At 38.8% G+C, this 20967-nt stretch overlaps 1 protein-coding gene across 17 annotated transcripts in view; it reads left to right on the top strand.

Annotated features, from left to right (window-relative positions):
* The window catches only part of PPFIBP2 (PPFIB scaffold protein 2), a 161640-nt gene that overhangs the window by 74618 nt on the left and 66055 nt on the right, over positions 1-20967 (top strand). For all 17 annotated transcript variants that reach the window (XM_087951025.1, XM_087951024.1, XM_087951014.1 and 14 more), the window contains 2 exons: positions 6173-6265; positions 10559-10672. In XM_087951025.1, the coding sequence (XP_087807151.1) occupies positions 6173-6265; positions 10559-10672 (207 nt within the window). The remainder of the gene's footprint in view (positions 1-6172; positions 6266-10558; positions 10673-20967) is intronic.

Here is a 20967-nt window from a genome sequence, read left to right as displayed (position 1 = left end):
TATCTGAAAAAGACATATTTTCCTTAATCAAGAACTGGAGGGTGGGGTTTTGTTTTGTTTTTTTTGACCTACGGTGCTGTCTGCTATATTGAGCATTTTATTCTTAACAGAGGCAGAAATCTACAAGTTTTTGAAGGTGGAGCAGATGTTAATTAAATAATTTTTTAAAAATTAGCTGTGTGGAATTCCTCCTTTGTATGCCAATGCATGTTAGGTTCCAGGGCAGCCCCAATTAATAGAACATTTTGGAAGGTTCTTTCCTGGTCATGAGTTTTGTGTATACTCATGAACAAGGTTACCAGTGTCTTTATCAAATCAGTTGCCATGTATATGTACTCCATCCTAGTGATAATGGATTCCATTTTCCATCATCATTTATTATTACTATAGTCAGTGATTGACTTTGTAGGATTACTGTCAAGCGCCAGGGAAATCAGGAGAACCAGGCAGTTCAAATGGGTATAAAGATTTATTACAAGCTTAAGCTCTCTACAAGAATCTGAATTACTAACAGCCCAAGCAACTTGGTTGTAGATAAGACTCACGGGAATTCAAGATGGGCTGGACTTGGATGTCTTGTGGGCGTGAAGGGACTCATGACTGATGACACATTTGATCACTCCCTCTGGCTTAGCCTGGTTATCTCCTACAGCTACTTTTTTAAAAAGTCAGTTATTTCTGCATCACTTTATTCTTGTCATACCCTGTGCATGTTGACCCTCCTTTTTTATTTCCTTTATCAAATATATCCTTTGTTCTTCCATTTCTAAATAGTCTTAACTATCTGAAAACCTCTTTTATTCTCAAATGAATTCACTCATTCTTTCATACTCTGTGTTGAGAATGAAATATCCTAGGGCAGGGATGTCAAACTCAATTTCATTGAGAGACTCATCAGGATTGTGTTTGACCTCGGGGAGGTGGGTAGGCATGGCTGGAGTGGGCATGGCCAGCTCCACATCACTCATGTTGGGGGCACCTGTGGCGACCCAGGTTTTCGGCTGTGATGGCCTCCTGCAGCCCTCTGCCAGTGAAAACGGAGCTTTGGGGCGGGTAGGCCATCCCAAGCTCTTCTTTCGCTGGCAGAAGCACTGCAGGCCGGTCCTTCACTGTTTCCAGGGTGGCACTGCAGGCCAGATCTAAGCACTGCACAGGCTGAATCTGGCCTGCAGGCCTTGAGTTTAACAGCCTCATTCTAGGGAAGTGGTTCCCAAACTTTTTCAGTCCACCGTTCCCTTGGTGCTACAAACTCATCCTCGGTGCCCCCCACCCATGGGTGGGATTCAAATTTCTGTGGGTGTGGCCTAATTTGAGGGTGTGGCTTGGTGGTCACATGACTGGCTGGATGTGGCTTGGTAGTCACATGACCGGGTAGGTGTGGTTTGGTGGGCATGTGACTGGGTGGGCCTGGTTTAGTGACTGGCAGCCTCCCCAGAGCTACTTGACCTGTTTTTGGAGTTTTGACAGCCATGCACACACATACACACACACTCCCTTCCAACCCTGCTGGAGCAGGTCATTGGACTAGAATCAGCAAAGCATCTCTGATTAGATTCTAGTAGTGAATAGAATCTAATCAGAGATGCTTTGCTGATTCTTGTTGATTTGTTTTATTTGTATTTCTTTATTTTATGTTGCTGTATTGCATTGACATGTGTGTCCCTTCTTGTGCACAGCCCAGAAGCTTTTGTTATTCTTTGCAAAAATTACCGACCTCTGGCTTTGCTCATCTTTTCAAACATGCTGGCACTACCGTGTTCTAGGTGCCGGCCCCGCAGGTCTACCCCATTGAGCCCGCTGCACCGGAGGGACCTGCCCAAGCAAGTCCGAGCGGAACAGTGCACCAAGTCAATGGCGTGAGCCTGAGAGAGGGAAAGAGAGAGAGAGAAAAGAAGGAGAGAGAAAGAGAGAAGGGAGAAAAGAAAGAGAAAAAGGGAAAAAAAGAAAAAGGGACAAAGAAAGAGGGGGGATGGAAGGAAGGGACAGAAAGAAAACGAAATAAAGAAGGAGGGATGGAGGAGAAAGATAATGAGATATCTATTCTAGTCCAATCACCTGCTCCAGTAGGGTTAGAATGGAGTGTGTGTGTGCGTGTTCTTGCAATTTACCAGTACATTTTGGTTTTGCCTTCTTCAGAATTGGCACTATAATTCATTGGGGAAAAGTAATTTTTTAGGGTGGAGGTCTGGTCCAATGGATCCTGTTTAAAGCCTCAACAAAATGTGAGAGCTTCCTGATAGTCTTGACCATGTTTCGTCCACAAAATCTTTAATAGAAGCCAAAGATGTTTCAATGTGCTGGCAAAGGTGTTTCAATGTGGAAAAGGGCCTCAGCCTAAACTAGGCCTCATTTCAATCTGATGCATCAGGTCTCTCTCTCTCTCTCCCTCTCCCTCTCCCTCTCCCTCCCTCTCCCTCTCTCTCTCTCTCTCCCCTCTCTCTCTCTCTCCCTCCCTCCCTCCTAGACTGGCTTTGCTCTACTTTCCTGATATGCTTGTGGAGCTGGCGCCTCAAACATGGGTGGATGGATGGATAGAGAGAGACAGATAGGTAGGCAGGCAGGCAGGAAGGAAGGCAAGCAGGCAGGAAGACAGACAGACAGACAGACAGACATTTTGGATGGATGGATAGATAGGTAGGTAGGTAGGTAGATTGGTAGATAGATTGGTAGATAGATTGATTGATAGGTAGATAGGTTGGTAGGTAGGAAGATAGACAGACAGACAGACAGACAGACAGATATGTTGGTAGATATATTGGTAGATAGGTAGGTAGGAAAATAGATGTATGGATGGATGGATGGATGGATAGGTAGGTAGATTGATAGATAGATAGGGATTGATGTATGTATGGATAGGTAGGTAGACAGACAGAAAGACAGACAGATAGACAGAACTTTTGGATGGATAGATGGATGGATGGATGGATGGATAGATTGGTAGATAGGTAGGAAGGCTTTGACCACATGCCCAATATCCAGGATCCCGCTCAACCAAGCCCACTCCTCTTTGTAGTTGCCGTGCCTGACAGCAAGTTCACAGGCTGCCCCTCCCGCCAGGGATCAGCCTCCCAAGTGCCCCCCCTCCTGGGGCACTCATGTCGTACAGGGCTGCTTCCTGGAGCCAATACAGGGCAGGGTTGAGGAAGCCCAGGGCAGGCAGCAGTGCAGCCTTGGAAAAGTAGAGCTAAGCCGTGCCACCGCCACTGCGTTCGAGGTGCCACCCCCTCAGGCACGTCGGGAAACATTGACTCCGGAGCCAGCGCCTTAATGGGTGAAACTGCAGGGCCGGCCGGCACCTCGAATGCCCCCCTGCCACCTCTTAGTGCCCCTCTGCTGGCCCCCTTGGGGACACTTAGAGGTGGCAGGGGGCGGTGCATCAAATGCGGCCGTGGCGGCACATAACGTGCCACCACTTCCATATTGGAGGCGCCGGCTCCAGAGCGTTACTACAGTCAGTGGGTGAACCTGCAGGGCCGGCACCTCGAACGCCCCCCTGCCACCTCTTAGCATCCCCAAGGGGGCTAGCAGAGGGGCGCTAAGAGGTGGCAGGGGGTGGCGCATCGAACACGGCTGCAGCGACACGTAACATGCCACTGCTTCCACGTTGGAGGCACCAGCTCCAGAGCGGTGCTAGTCAATGGGTGAACCTGCAGGACCGGCGCCTCGAATGCCCCCCTGCCGCCTCTTAGTGCCCCCCTGCCAGCCCCCTTGCCTCTTAGCACCCCCCCTAAGGCATTCCACTGCCCCCCAGGGGGCGGTACTGCCCACTTTGGGAACCACTATTCTAGGGCATGGAATTCTACTGCTCTGTTTCAGTGTGTAGGCATAATGTTATCAAGGAGGATAGCTAGTGAGATGTTATGGTTAGTGTTGGACCAGTCTTGAGTGGATTTTGATTCAGATTCAGAAATTCAACTATCAAGTGCACAGCATGATCATTTCTCTCACCCGAATATATCTCATAAAGTCAATGGAAGGGATATATATGCTCTCAATATTTCAGAGGCCCTTTGAAAGACTTTACCATTAAGCAACTTAGAGAGAAAGACATGACTGTCAGATTGAAAGTTCCATGTACCAATATTTTAGACAGTATAGTAGATATCCAGTATTCTATGTATAAAGGAAACTTATGCCACTAGATCTCCAAATAATCATAGAGGTCTCTGGAATGTGATTGATATGATATCTCTCCATTCTAAATTTTCTTCTGATGTAACCCTTATTCCAATTCTGTATTATGAGCCTGGAATGACAATTCCAGCTGTTTTCCCTCTCTCTTCCGAACTTCCTGCAATTCTGTAGTCCTCTGGGAAGGTTTTTCAGTTAGCTTGGAAATAGGTCAAAAAAAAAATGCCTACTCTCAAGAATATAACATTCTTTTAAATATAACCAGTAAACAGTTACCAGCACTTAAAACGTGAACATGTAACAACCAGATGCTGCAAAAAATTCATAATTATCTTAACACTAGTTGATTGGTCATAAGATATTTTTTCTTGTATAATCATGACTGTTTGCTTCAAGCTTCATCCACACACATACACCTTTGGGGTGTGCTATTATCTTATCTTGTCATTAACTATAGACACTTGCATACTTTTAAGACTGAAACAGCTGTTTACTTAATAGATGAACTTGTCTGGACTATGTTTGTCTATTTTTATTAAGGCCGGGTAGTAGCTGATGCTTTGGCAGAGCTGATGTTTTTCTCCCTGATTACTTCATCTCATGTGGATGTTAGCTAATGTAGTTTTAGGCTGGGATATTTTGAAGCTTAAATGAGAGTAGGAAGCATCGTAATACTTTATCTATTTATGGTTTAATGTAGAATGGTTTTTTTCCAGAACAAAATGAGCTAGGGAAAATGTATTGCAGCATTCAAAATGCACCTGTTTTTCTAGTTACTACATGTGCCTGTTCATTATAAAGAATTTAGTTTTTAATCTCTTAGGCTTGGTTAATTATGATTTTTCTGATTTATTATAAAGCTCAATAAATAGTCAAGCTTCAAGCTGACTTGAAATTAGAAGTTTGAAAACATTATAGAGCATTTTTCTTGATAGTAAGATATTTTAATTTTCATAGACTCTACTTTCAACTGAGTGTACACAGATGTTTTCCTGTTCCCAATGCTATTTGTAAAGCTTGTGAAGACTGAATGAACATTTTTTTAAAAGGATTGAAAATCAAACCATGGTATTGTAATAGCACTACATAAATCTTTGGAAAGGCTGCATCTGAAACATTGTATAGTGATCTGTTCATCGTGTTTGGAAAGAATTACATTTATGTTTGGGAAAAAAAAGAGAGAGAAAACATGGGCATGGAGAAATCTGATTAAGAATTGTGCAATAAATAATCCTGACTCTCTGACAAGCAAAGTCAATGGGGAATCCAGATTCACTTAACCAACTGGGTTACTAATTTAACAACTGAGTGATTTACTTAATAACTGTGGCAACAAAAGTCGTAAAATGGGGCAAAACTCACTTAATGAACGTCCCACTTAGCAACTGAAATTTCGGGCTCAATTGGGATTGTAGGTTGAGGACTACCTGTAAATTAATGACCATTATTCCTACCTCTGTTCATGACAACCAAGTTGATAATAGCAGATAGAATAACAAAAATACTCCTAATAACTACATTTTGCTTAAGTTTGCCTGTGTTTTGAAGAACAAATGTGATGATTCAAACTTCCTTTCATTAACAGAACACACCTTGTATTCTTTGTTCCCACCCATTCCCGGCTTATTTTAAAGCAAGTTAATCTTTTTTGCTGAAAGGTGTAACTAACAACCCTCTGGTTCAGGCATGAGTTATTTTTTGACTTGGGTGTTCCATCAACAGCTAAATCTTAAGAATGACCTGAGCTTGTTTTAACTGTATTCACACAGCTTTTCTCCATGTCCTTCCTATGGCTAATCTAGTCAGATGTGTACTTATTTGGATCCTATATAATACCCTGTGAATAAGATAAAATAACTGCACACACACAAAGAAAGCCTTGTCGCATCCTTTCTGCACCACACACTCTCTCTAGTTTCTACTAATGGGAAGATCTAGCTTTATACAACTATTATATTTATTAAAAATAGAATAACTAGATTAATTACATATAATAAATATGTTTCTGTTACTTGTGTTGTAAACTTGTTTTTCTTTTCAGTCCCAGGTGAATCATCATACTTCGACCAGTAATGAGACGTATCAGGAACGTCTGACAAGATTAGAAGGTGATAAAGAATCTCTTATATTGCAGGTATGATATTTACATAACCTTGCATGGTGGTGTCATAACAAAGTCTTTCTCCTAGTAATTACAGAGATATAGCCATGGGATTTTCTTGACAATAATTTGGAAGTAATTTACCACTGCTTCTTCCAGAACTTTTTTAAACTTTCCAATTTTCTCCAACCTTGGGATTTCCCAATTTTTTCCCACCCAGGTACTGACCATATCCACTCCTGCTTTTTGGAGATTAGCCAATATCAGCTAGATGCAGCCACCTCTTGTTAAAAAGTATGAAATACATTGATTCATTTAACAGTCATGATGGCGTCAAAAATAATTTCATATTCATTTTCTTCAGATACACAGTATGTCCTGCTTTTTGCAGAAGATGAATCACCTAGCTGCTACATAGGAAAGAAGTTTAGGCTTGTAGAATGATTAAACCACTCCATTCTTTTTAGAACAACTTGAAATAATTTTAAGAGGCATACACATGTACAAGTCAATGTAAGTTCTGTTATCAGTGCAATCTTTTGCGTCCTTGTGTAAAATCAGTCTCTTACATTAAAATCTTCCATACTAATTCATCTTGCCTAAGCTTATCATTGCTAAAGGAGAACTTCAGTTTTCTGTCTGCTGGATTTCTGCTATAATGGTGGATTAGTCTACTACACTATAGTTACAAGGGTGTGAGAGGCAAATGACCTGGTTGGATTGTCCATTTACCAAAATGAGTGCACTGCTTGTATTGGTGTGCTACCAACCCTGGGAAATGAATGGCTGTTTCCCATGCCAGTCCTAGGAGCATTCTTCCCAAGGTACTCCCATGGCATTTTACAAACCAGTAATGGAAAAATAAGCAAACACACAAACCATCAAATCCTGGCATCTACTGGGCCTTGACTTTCAATAAAGTCCTGAAATGATTTATGAAAATAGTTTTTGAAATCTATTGAAAAGTTCAATATTCTTCACTATGCCTGGCCTCTTGAATCCCTTGGCAATCTCTTGGTTGTCTGTTTTTTGCTTGTTTGTTTCAAATTAACTCTCTTCTTTTTGTGACTACCAAGAATATGTGTCCTAGATCAGGTCAATGCTAATGTTTTTTTCCCATCAAATAGGAAAATAAGCCTTATCAAACAGCTACAGTATAAAACAAACATACAAACAAAAAGTTCCAATTAGGGTGCTATGTGTTTTCCTTCATTTTTCTTCATTTGTTTGTGTGTTAAATTTATTTGCCACCTATCTTGCTGTGGGGCTACTCTAAGCAGCTTACAACAAAAAGGAAGAAATAAAAAGAGTGTAAACAGAAGTAAAATAATAGAACAATGAAATAGACAGTGAATAAGAACAAATGAGCATACATCAATATGAAAACCAAAAATGTGGACAGATGGAGAGTAGAGAGCAGGGGCTGGGGAGTGGAGTCTGCCATCAATCCAGCAGCTATCTCCAATGTGGAACTCCTCCATTTGGTCCCCAGGCCAACCAGCAGAATCAGTCTCTTGGGGAAGGATAGGAGGTTGAGGATATCTTAGAAGGTAAGATGTTCCAAAGGGCAGGTGATACAGCAGAGAAGGCTCTTCTTCTGGATCCTGATAGAGTTGTCCCAAAGTGCGTTTTTAAAAGGCAATTGGACTGTTTGTTGTTTTTCCTTGAGGAAGACATTTCTGTTCTCATCCAAGAAGCTTCATTGGTTCTGGCAGGATGGTGGGAGCAATGGAAGGATTAATTCTGACAGAAGAGGGGGGGAGGATGGGAGGATTATATTTCTTTGCAGTCATCTGGTCGTTAGCACTCTTCCTGAAAGCTGTTGACGCCATTTGGTTTATCTGTGCTTTCAGAGTCACCTATATCAGAGTGCAAATGGGGATAGAATCTTCTTGGAACTGTTGAAAGAAATATGTTGTAGACAGGAGCTAGGTGATGTCTTATCCTTCCCCCAGAATTCTTTGACCAACAAAGTCCAAAAAAGGTCCTCTCTGTCAGCATAACTAAGATGGTCTTGTCCTAGTTTGATTGGGCAATTCATCAGGTACCTGAAGCTATGCTATTAAGAGCTTCAAAGGTCAGAAAAGAAAACAAGTTCATTTTCTGTCTTATCTGGATAGAAAAGATATATACAGTTGTTTCCAAGCTTGGGAAGTAAGCTATAGTATTCTTTTAATTTTCTCCAAAAACGTATAAAGCCTTCCTTCCTTCCTTCCTTCCTTCCTTCCTTCCTTCCTTCCTTCCTTCCTTCCTTCCTTCCTTCCTTCCTTCCTTCCTTCATTTATATGTCATGTTTTTAGACTGCCCATCTCCCTAAAGATTCATGTTAATAACTAGACATTATCCAAAAGAAAGACAAAAGGCCAGATCTCTATGGTGATAAATTTGCTTCTTGGAGAATGTATCTTCCGTGATAGAACTGAACTTTGCCACAAGGTAGTATTGAAACAAAGCTGCAGTTTTTGCTCTTCATCCCTATTATTTTCATGACCATGGTCATTTATCCTTCCATTGGCCTTAAATGTTCATGATAGTTAATTGAAGATGATGATATAATTAGAATAATTTTTGTGAGCCGTATGTCTATTTCCTGCTCTAGTATCTATTTCGCATTCAGAAAAGCAGGTGCAAGTCATTAATGCTTCTTTTATGAGGCATTGCCTTAATAGGGCACCATGTAGAAATATGACATTATTTGCAAAAGTACATTTGTGTGGCAAATAATGGATTCAATTATTTTGCAATAGCTTACACAATTAAGCTAATGCAAGAAATTTTATAATTGAACTAATTATTATTAATAGGGGTCTTATCAGAAATATTTTTATTCTCATAAAATCGATTGCAGCATTTTTGCTCACCAGATGTGAAATGACTAAATTTTTGTACATATAGTGCAATATATAGAGTAATAAAAAGATGGTATTCTGATTGCAACTGAAAATTTTCCATGTTCTTTCAGACCAAAAGGAGGATTTCCTCAAGTGACACAAAGCAAAATATATTATATTTTAGAGTTGTACAGACATTGTTGTGTCAATATCATAACAAAGATGATAGGGTCCACATTGTCTCAGTGAATGGTCCGAGTGAAAGAAGGCTGAAGGACACTAATGGGAAAAAAATCTTAAACTGAAAAAATACTGTTTATGAAAAGAATCCGTAATCAATGTTGGCATTCACAGTCAACAACTTTCTCTTGAAATCTATATTACTTTGGAAAACCTATAATTATGTACTATTACAAAAGTACAAAAAGTATGTCACCGATCCATTATTCTGCAATAGTTCCTTTATCAATACCAAAAGAAGGAAGGAGATGAAGCTCTTCAATCCATTTATCCCAAATTTTAAGTTTTATGAAGATAAAAAAAAATCTGAATGGTGCGAATCCCCATTTATCATATGATAATTTTAATCCTATTTATAAACCACATTTTCAGACCACATACAGTATGTATGTATGTATGTATGTATGTATGTATGTATGTATGTATGTATGTATGTATTTCCTAATTTCTTTTAGGATAGAGTTATTTATTTCTTAATAATGTTTTTCTATAAATCTCTCTCCGTAATAATAATTCTTTCTTTTGTGGCAATTTCATTGCATAAATTCTCCATTCATGTTCAAGCTTGTATATTTTGAATTGGCGAGAACTAGCACCCTGACAGGACTAGGACATGTCTTTTGTGTACTGCGTTAAGTAAGTTAGAGAGGCTTTATTTGATAGGTGAGCTTTTCTTGTAAGAAGAACGGTTATTGGTTAGCTTCCTGAAAGGTTTTTTGCTTTGTGTTTTTCCTGCTTTTAAGGGGAAAATTGGCAAAAGCTGAAAGGACTTTGCTTGCTCAAAGCCTGCTTAAAATATTAACAGGGTTTCTACAAAGGCTTTTTCCTTCAAAGGAGTGTTTAATGTAAATATTATTGCATGGTCTTCAGGTCAATTTTTAATATATAATTTTTCCTTTTTTTCATTAATTAAAAATTCTGTTGCTTCATTTTTAAGGTGCAATGTAGTGACTTTTAAGGTGAAAATTAAATTGTTTTTCAAAATAGTTAAACTGTGAATCAGTTTGTAATATTTGCAGGAAGGGTTAAGAAGCACGTGAAATGGAAGACAGTGTACAGATCTAGGCCTGTGGGGAGGTGGATTCAAATCCTTCCTCAGACATGAAGTTAACTGGAAAACTTTACATAATAAGATTGTGTTCAAAAACAAGAGATCTGAAAGAGATTGCTGAAAGTATTATTATTTTGACGTTGTTGCTTTTGCATGGTTGTTGCTACTGCTACGCTTGACATTATTCTTATCCTTAAATTACAGGTGAGTGTTCTCACAGATCAGGTTGAAGCCCAAGGAGAAAAAATCCGAGACTTAGAAGTTTGCCTTGAAGGGCACCAACTGAAGCTTAATGCTACAGAAGAGATGCTTCAACAGGTAGGAAAACCTGTTTTTTGTTTTTTTTTGGGTGCAAGTTCTTCTTTAAACAAGCACACTTAATACCACTCTTACTTCTAACCCTTCAGTTAAGGCTGAGATTAAATATGTTTCCAATGATCAGCTGTACTTATTTGCTTTGTTGTTGCATTTTTCAGTCAAATTGCTTTATATTGCTATTCAGCTGGGAAGTAAAGTGATACTACTGTGTACATTATTCATTACTATCTGACAGTGAAAATTCAACAAGAGAACTGGATGTGGCTAAGAACCTGTTTGACTGGTTACCTACTCTGTTAATAATATAGAAATTCATTGAAACTGAGAGCTTAGAAGCTGTTTCTGCTTGGTCTCCTTTGTGGCTGAAATTAGAGGAGATTTAAAATACCTGAATTTACAGACTTTGGGGACTGGTTTACATAAATGCTTAAATAAAAATATTTTATTTTAAAACAAAATAAAGAATATCAGTGTAAAATTTCAAAATGAAATATATCATTTATAAAATTATATTCTATTTATAAAAAATCCACAATTTTTGTTCTCATATCAAACCAAGAAGAAAATGTTTTATGCCACCAATTAATTACTTTTATTTACAAAGAATCTAAGCAACACAGCAGTTATTGAACTATGAAAACTTAATTCCATAGTTGCCCAGTTAAAATAAACAATAACAACAAATGCTTTGAGAGGCAAGCATAGTGTGGCATCTCCAGGTAGTCCTCCACTTACAACCATTCATTGTGGTGGCTCAGGGGTTAAAATGCAGTATTGCAGGCTAATTCTGTTGACTGCTGGGGGGGGGTTCAATCGGGTGGGATTCAATTTTTTTAACAACCGGTTCTGTGGGCATGTCTTAATTGGTGGGCATGGCTTGATGGTAATGTGACTGGCTGGGCATGGCCAACTCAACATCACTCACATCGAGGCACGCATCTCCTCTCCTGGCCTCTCATGACTGTGGGGATGCTGCAACAGTCGTAAGTGTGAAAAATGATTATAAGTCACTTTTTTCAGTACCATTGTAATTTTGAATGGTCACTCCACGCAAGCAAAGTACCAGCAAAGGAGTGGAAAAAAACTCCAGAGAAGTTCCAGAGACAGGAAGTCTAGTCCTGCCAAGAATGTAATAAGGGTTAATGGAGAGGCAGTTTCTGTAAGCAACACCAGAATGTTTCCTTCCTGCCTTCCTTACAGGATTAGGCCAGTAATTTCTTCTAACAACCGGTTCTCCGAACTGCTTAGAATGTTAACAACCGGTTCTCGCGAATAGGTGCAAACCTGTAGAATCCCACCCCTGGGTTCAATCCTCACTGCCTCAAGGTTGACTCAGCCTTCCATCCTTTTGAGGTTGGTAAAACAAGGACCCAGGCTGTTGGGAGCAATATTCTGACTCTGTAAACCACTTAGAGAGGGCTGTAAAGCACATGAAGTGGTATATAAGTCTAAGTGCTATTGCTATTTAGTGACCATTTGAAGTTACAATACTGAAAAAAAGTGACTTATGACCATTTTTCACACATACAACCATTGCAGTCATGTCATATGATCAAAATTTGGTTATGGTCATGTGATCAAAATTTGGATGCTTTGCAACTTGCTCACATTTATGACCGTTGCACTGTCCTGAGATCATGTGATCACCTTTTGTAACTTTCTGACAAGCCAAGATCAATGGAGTAGCCAGATTTACTTAACAACCATATGACTAACTTGACAACTGCAGTGATTCACTTAATAATTGTGGCAAGAATGGTTGTAAAATGAGCAAAATTCATTTAACAACTGTTTCACTTAGTAATGGAAATTTTGGGCTCAGTTGTGGTCATAAGTCAAGGACTACCTGTAACTAGCTGCTTGCAGGAAACCAGAATAGTATCGTAGAGAGAGTATTGGGTAGGAATGGGAAAACTTAGTCCTAGTCTCAGTTTCATCAGTTGATTGGGTGACTTTGGGCAGTCAATCTCTTTCAGCCTGATATACCTTTATAAGATTGTTATTGGGAAAATAGGATGAGGCAGTGCTGTCTAAACATTGAGCTGTATGAAAGGTGGGCTATAAATTGAACAGGTAAGTAAAATCAAAATCCCAATGTTAGAGCTAATCGTATCCTTTTATAACAAAAGGCATAGAGGGGTTAGGTTGGTTCTGTTAACTGAAAAATAGATTACTGAATTAAACAGTAACTGTGATATTTAAGTCCAGATGGGCCGTACTAAATAGAATGCTGGAGTCCACCTGGGACATTCAGTTTCAAATCTCTACTTAGCCATAAAAGTAATTGAATGATTTTGAGCCAGCCATTATCTTTCAACCTAATCTGTCTCATAGGATTGTTAGGAACACTAAGAAAACAACAGCATCAACAGCAAAAACTGGGGGAAAGATGGAGTATTTGGGACTTTTTTTTTTTACACACAAAAGCTTGATCCTATTCTCTTTTTTTTTTTTTTTTTTTGAGATCCTAGCCATAGAACATAAAAATATACACTATAGGATAGTTTACCTTTCCCTCTGAAATTAAGATAGTCTTTGGGTTACAACAGCAGTTGGAATCAAGATTGCTGTTGCTAAGCAATACTGTCATAAAACGTGATGTTAAACAATTACGTTGCTTAATGAAAGCAATCCTGGCAGTTCGGGTTGCCATTTTAACTCCAGGCTATGTGGGTCATTAAGTGAGGAAAGGTGAGAATCCTCGGTAATGAGTGCAAAGAGTTTGTTACAGTAGACAGGCACTAGGAAGAATGGTCAGTATGGTGGTGGCTGTAAGACAGTCAACAGAGGATCAGATAAGTCAGCAGAAGCTATAGGGGATCCAGGGGAGGCATTGAGCAGGTCAGTGGCGGCCAATGGGGGACAGAGCACGTCAGAGGGCTGGCAGGTCAACAGAAGCCATGAGACAGCTAACAAAGGCCCCAGGTGGGCTGACAGACATTGCTGGAGAGTTGCTGAAGACCGTGGAGGAGCAGTGGGTGCTATGGGCAGTGGTGCATTATGGAGTCCAGGAAGGCAAGGGAGTGCCAAAGTACCAGATCCCTGTATTTATACAAACTTGAAATTTTCACTCTTGTTGCTAGTTTAAATGCCTCTTTCTTTTTGGTGGTGAACATTCCAGTTCAGCAAATGTAAATTAAATAGCTCTCCAAAGTGGTCACAGACCATCACACAAGATTATTTTCATGCACTGTAAACTAGCAAACATTTGTTTTCAGTGATGTTCCTTTAATGTTGACTCCAGTCATATCTTTCCAGTCTTTCTGGTAAATTAAGAATTTCTCTGTGGTAAGTTAGGAATTTCACTATAATGCAGAAAGGAAGTAGAAATTATTTGTAAATTAAAACTGCTAAATGTTCACTGCTGTCTCTTTTCAGTATGAAATATACTGCTTCTGAGTTGAAACCTATGTATTATTAACCAATCCACTTACAAATTCTATGTTCTTTTTTTCCCTTTACCCCTCCACTGTAAATATATGTTTACATATTCCAAGTAAAAAAGGATATGTTTTTATATTGTGAACAGGCTTGTCCACCTGGTAAACACAACCAATCAGGATTCATATAGAAAAAAAACAGCGATTTCAAACTGATGGTTGTCAAAAATCTAAAACAATATGAATTATAATACAATTTTAAAAGACAGGGAAATAAAAATATCTTTACCTGCCACCAAAAGTATGCTAATGATGAGCCATTGAGTGCCATTATTTTTGTCAGGGAACCAGAGGTGGCCTCTTTGGAAGATCTTACTTCATCTTCTGGTTGAAAAAAAAATCAACCTTCTCACATCCTCTTACTGTTAATCTTTGTATTTCACAGCACTTTTAAATTTTAATAGTTAAAAGTTCATCAAAACTGGTTGTCTGGGACATTATTAATACTTGCCATCAATAGATAGCTTTTTTTGTCTCTTTTTAATGGAGTTTAAAAATGGTTTATTTCTCCATGTCTATTGATGGCTGATTTATCTAAATGCCAGACTTCCAGGAATCCCTTTACGTTTTTGGATTTAGCTTGGCCCTGGATGCTTACAGTTCCCCAGCTGAAACTATGGTTGAATCTGTCCATATGTTGTGTGATTAAGGAGTTTTCATCATGTCTTCTATCTGCTAGTTGGTATTCATGGATAGACTCTGCGAGTCTTCTGCCCAGCGCAGTCCTGTTGAGGTAATTCCTCGTTAGGAGAATGAGTGCACACAGGGAGACGTAGTGAGAGTGGTGAAGAATAACATTCAACCAGCACACAGATGCACTGTATAGTAAAATGTAGGTTTTTACTTCCAGTAAACGGTTAAGCAAAGTCCAACAAACAGTCCAAGTCATACACGGTTATAGCAGTCAGTTTTCAGTCCAGGGATAATCCAAATAACAAAGTCCAATATCAAAAACAGTTCAGTAACAGACTTACATCAAATCAAGAATAACGACGATCAGCAACAGTCAATAGGGAAATGCAGGAACCAAAAACATCAACCATCGTAACATCTAGCAACAACAGAACAGCAGGACATCCAAACCAGGTTTCTGGCTCCATCTTATGGCCATTTGAGCAACCACACCCAATTATAATTTTAGCATTCCCTTAAAGAGACAGTATTAAATGTCTATCCTGGTTTATATATTTCCAACCCAACTGTTAGGTGACTTACATTCCTAACAAGTCCTTAAAGTGAATGTTGTAGATCAGTGGTGGAATTCAAATTTTTTTACCACTGGTTCTGTGGGCATGGCTTGGGGGGCATGGTATGGGAGTGGTAGGGGAAGGATACTGCAAAATCTCCATTCCCACCCCACTCCAGGGGGAAGGTTACTGCAAAGTTCCCATTCCCTCCCCACCCCACTAACCTACTTTCCAGCTCCATTCTCCTGTGCAGGGCAACAAAAGAAGACCCAGCCAATCAGCTGGGACTTGGGAGGCAGAGAATAGATGGGGGCAGGGACAGTCAGAGGTGGTAGTTTGGTTCTCCAAACTACTCAAAATTTCTGCTACCAGTTCTCCAGAACTGGTCAGAACCTGCCGAATACCACCTCTGTTGTAGATGTCTTATTATTTGTCTTTGTCTTTTGCCCAATGTGAATTTTCTGACAAAATGATCAATCTCCAAACATTGAGAGGAAATATACAGGAATATTTATTATTTTCAGGAAGATCCACAGTATACATTTGGAACTGATGTCTGGGATAAAATGTAGCCCCACTTGACCCGATTCTTGTTTATGTCTTATGCAGCTCTAGCATGCATTCCTTAGGCTTACGTGTTGCACTGCACAGGTTTGCTATTTTCTGTCATGTGCATTCTTTAAGGGATATATGCCCCATTTCTCAGCTTTGATTGGAAACCTTGAATCTGCCATTTTATTCTTAAACTGTTTCCTTTTTCCAGGACATTTTTCATTTTCCTGGTCTGGCTTTTAACCTTGAGCTTCCTGATTATCTCTCATACAAGTCTAGCCAAGCTCAATTGGGTTGTGACACAAAAGCCGGCCAGCCTTTTTACTGAAATGACAACAAGACTGCCTTTTCAGGTTTCAGATCTCAAAAAGGCATGACAAAAAGGGGCATTAATTGTTGATGCTATGCAGATATTATAACAGCCAGTTGTAATTGCTGGAATGCCGCTGGAGGTTTTTAGTCTTTTAAAGCAGCGGTCGCCAACCGGTGGGCCACAGCCCACTGGTGGGCCGTGAGAAAATTTTGTGGGCTGCAGAGAAATCTCACCCCCAGAGCATCCCCCCCAAAGCAATTAATCCAGGCTGCACAGAAACAGAAGGCTGCTCAGCCCACATGGCTCCTGGGAACCCTCCCCGCCCACTCACTCCTTACCCGGTAAACATGTCTGCTAAGTTGCTATTTTTCCTTTCTCCAACCATCATCTGTTCTGCTGTACCAGGAGATTTAGATTAGCTAGGAAGCAGGAAATGGTTGGATTTCTTGCTTTCTAGCAAAGCACAGCCAAACCTCCCTTAGTACTGAAGGTTTGCTTGCAAACAAATTCAGTGCAGACTCACAGCAAGCAAATTTGAGAAACTAAGCTAGCCGATGGCAGATAGATAGATCACTGAATGATTCTGTGAGCAACTCAATCTGCCTGTTTTGCCTGATTTTGGATAAAAGTTGCTTTTTTAATAAAAAATTCAATATTTACATACATGGTGTGTTGTGAGTTAATTTTGTGAGTTTGCTTGCAAGCAAATTTTATGTGACAGACTGAGCTAGCCAATGGCACATAGATAGATTTCTGAATGAATCTGTGATTCTGTGAGTAACTCAATCTGCCTGCCTGCCTTGCCTGATTTTGGGTAAAAGTTGCTCTTTTTTTTATTATAAAAAATTCAATATTTATATAAATAGGTATAATATTTACATACAAGCCATGCCCAGCCAGTCACAAGACCACCAAGCCACGCCCACAAATTAGGCCACGCCCACAGAACCAGTTAGTGGTCCCTGGGATCTAAAATTATGAGTTTGGTGGTCCCTGAGGTCCAAAAAGTTGGTGATCCCTGTTTTAAATCTCACCTTCACCCCTGAAAAATGTCCTTGCTTAAGCTTTTGTAAGTTACATTTAAAATTAGTGTTGAATATAAATGCGTAAGCCTATGTGTTGAAACGGTTTGCTCTGGCAAATTTGGGCTTTCGCCTTAGATTTGCAATGCTTTAAACAGTGAAGAGGAAGGCTGCAGGCCAATGTCTGTTACTGTGTAATAACCCAGTCAGATTCTTAGCTGAGTTTGAGTTAAGAGTATCCCATCCCTTCTACATCCCTACTACATCGAGCTGACACACGATTCTTGTAAAGTGCAGCCTTCATACAATGGTGATTCTTGCTGAATTTTGCAAAACAGGTAGGATGCTTCTTTCTAAACTTCTTTCATGAAGAGATACTGTAGAAGAGAATAGTTTGTACTTTCAATAATATATATTTTAATAAAGCATGTGTTTTATTTTGGACTGTTCCATTACAGTATACGATTTCTTGCTTTGTTTCTGTCTTCTAAATTCTTAAAAATTGATAGTTGGGTATTTTGTTGCAATTTCAAACTGCATTTGCCAGATTTTGTTATTTTAAATAAACTAAATATTTCAAAAATAGTGTACTGTTTTGGAACTTACAGTTGCACTATGAATCTATGCTGTTGTTCTATACTTTCTATACTATTTAATATACCATATTATTACTGCTGTTCTGTAGTATTTATTTATTTATTCAATGTTTTTCACATGAATGTTTGAAAATATACACTTATAAATCATATAAAATACAAATAATCTCACAGAAGATCCTTAGTTTAAAAATAAATCTTAACTTAAAAATAACATTCGGTGCTAATTTATAGAATTATGTTTGTAGTGATTGATGAGTATGTGAATCATAACTTTTTCAATCATGCAACTTAGATTGTTTTTTTTTATGAAACCAATTTTTTCTTGGAAACTGTTTTAATTGATAATAAATATATGTATATTAATATAAATAAAAACAGTTTAGATGGAAGCATAATGCTATAAGTAACATATATTCTATTTTCTATGGCTCTACTCCGAGTTCTTTATTGTTCATAATGGAGTTTCTACACACTTCAGATGGCATATATTGTATTTTCACTTTAAAAGTAACAACTCTGAACTGTACTTTTACTTCTTACAACTCCATATTTATTTAAGCTGCCTTCCAATTGCATCATACCGCTGGAGTACTCTGTAATTTCCACATAGCAAGTGGGCCATATTCCACTAGCGAATTGGTCAACGTAAGCATCTGCTTGAAAATAGAAGTAATTACTTCCACATGTTAGCAACTGCACCATGGTGATTTCTTTAAGCTCCACTTAAAGATAAATAATTTTCAGTTCAGTATATTTTCTGATCCACAAGTATCATCTGGTTCACATTTAAGATGGCCTCACTAAAATATAACCTGGATTAAATAAAAATATAAAACAAACGTTGAGAGGATATAATTGTAGTTCATAGATATATAGGACAGTATTGATGTTCTAATATGATGTGTATATTATATGCACATTCATATGTTCAGCTAAAATGTGATGTATTTATATATAATATAGTACCAGTGGAAAACTGCCTCCATACTGTTCATTGAACAATGTTTTTGTATAACTTTCTCAAATGTGGTGTTCAAAAACCTCATGTCTATTTCTGTGACATTTTGCTGCATGCCTTTCAGATATGTTTGCATTCATTATCTGATCTCGATGTTAAAAAAATCCTCAGTTTATATCTCGTAATCATCTACAGTAATCAGTAGATACTGTGGGTTTGCTGATGTCATATAGCATATTCCTCCAGTTTTTGTTTTATTATTGTTTTGTTGTGGTCCTGTTTGCTGGGAATTCTTCCATATGTGTCAGCTAGTGGGTTTTGTTTTTGTTGTTTTGGAGCTCATCTTTGTACTTTCCAGTCCCCGGGTGTGATTTCCTGAGATGTTGATGAGAAAGTTGGCAGGGGTCATACAGTCATTACATTTCTGAATTTTATCAACTAGCATAAATTAGTTGAAGACCCATTCTTTAATTGTTTCATTTTATATTTTTGAATAGATTGAAATCTATACTATTTAGGCTCAGGTAGAACTTTTAGAAAACTTCAACCTTCTTCAAATCAATTTGAAGTAAGGTCTTAAGTGCATTGATAATTGATTATTGATAACTACATTTTGGCAGCAATCATTGTGCTGCTTTTTCTCTAGAAACATCTTTCTGAAGGCTAAAGCAGCCTGGCCAATTTGATTGTTGACATTGTGGCAACTATTTTATATTCTTGGATAAATCAGCCAAAGTACTGTATGTAAATTTCTCAAGTAAGCTTCATCAAAGTGTGTGGTTGTCTGAGAGTCATTGGTTGTGAATACTTCGGTCTTGTCAATATTGATAGAGATAAGCAGGAGTTTTTAGATCAAGCATGATTTCATAGGCATATATTTCATTGTCTGCAAAAATAACATTTGATATGTGATGAAGTCATCTTATCCAAATATGATACCGTTCCAAACAGCAGACTGCCACTTTACTGCATTGACCATAGTATTGAATCCCAAGAGAGAGCAACCCCATCTTGCTTTCACTAATATATACAGGGAAGCCTTTGGACATTTTGTCATTATTAGGAACTGTGTCATCTTTTATACACCGTATATGTGAAGCAAGGAACATTTTAGCAGGAACACCTTCTGGACTAGTACCATTCATACCATTGCCAATGGAAACTGTCAAATGCTCCTGCAAAATCAGTAAACACAAGAATAAGTCTGTATATTGATGTGTTTCATAAACAACTGACATTGTATCTTGGTCACAGCATCTTCTTTCAGGCAAGAAAATGTCCTGTTATTCTTGGATAGCTGTTCTCAACCTTTTTGAAGCATTTATTGAATTACTTTTGCAAATAACTTGCCCACAATTGACTCCAAGATAATCCTGCAATAATTGTCTCTTTCTTGACAATTAAAATTGTTATTACTTGTTTCCAGAAATTTGATATTTACTTAGACTACCAGACCATTTGAAGGAGTGGAATCAACAACTTTGTCTATTGCTGCTATCTTTAGTGCTCGAATGTCTTCAATTATTCCAGCTGTTTCTTTCTTTTTTAATAGAAAGAATTTTAATATTACTTTCATGCAAATAAAAGAGTTGTATATTGACCTGTAGCATAAGACAGAAATTAATTCTGCTACATTTATTTGAAGTGTTCACTATAAGGCCTCTTTTCAATTTAGGACAAATTTTAGTTCCAGTGCTAGCAATTATTTACTCATGGACAGAGGTGGTATTCAGCAGGTTCTGACCAGTTCTAAAGAACCGGTAGCGGAAATTTTGAGTAGTTCGCAGAACCGGTAAATACCACCTCTGACTGTCCCTGCCCCCATCTATTCTCTGCCTCCGGAATTCCAGCTAATCAGCTGGGTCTTCTTTTGTTGTCCTGCACAGGAGAACAGAGCTGGAAAGCAGGTTAGTGGGGTGGGGAGGAAATGGGGATTTTGCAGTAATCTTCCCCTGCCACGCCCACCAAGCCACACCCACCAAGCCACACCATGCCCACAGAACCAGTAGTAAAAAAAAAATTGAATCCCATCACTGCTCATGGATTATAAAGGTTGAAGAGGACCTTGGAGATCATGGGTTCCAAACCTCTGCCCAGGGCAAAAACCTTCCACTGGAGCATTACTGACATGTGACCATTTCTATTTAAGCACTTTCAGTGAAAGAGAATATGCCACCATTTTATTTTTGAACGACTGGTGAAGTGAGGATATTTTCTCTGACCT

The sequence above is a fragment of the Notechis scutatus genome, chromosome 1 (genome assembly GCF_049901735.1).
Source record: "Notechis scutatus isolate UNSWTSFEM ecotype Mainland chromosome 1, rNotScu1.2, whole genome shotgun sequence".
Lineage (NCBI taxonomy): Eukaryota > Metazoa > Chordata > Lepidosauria > Squamata > Elapidae > Notechis > Notechis scutatus.
Note: the sequence above shows the minus strand (reverse complement) of the source record. Positions and strands in the feature narration are given on the sequence as shown.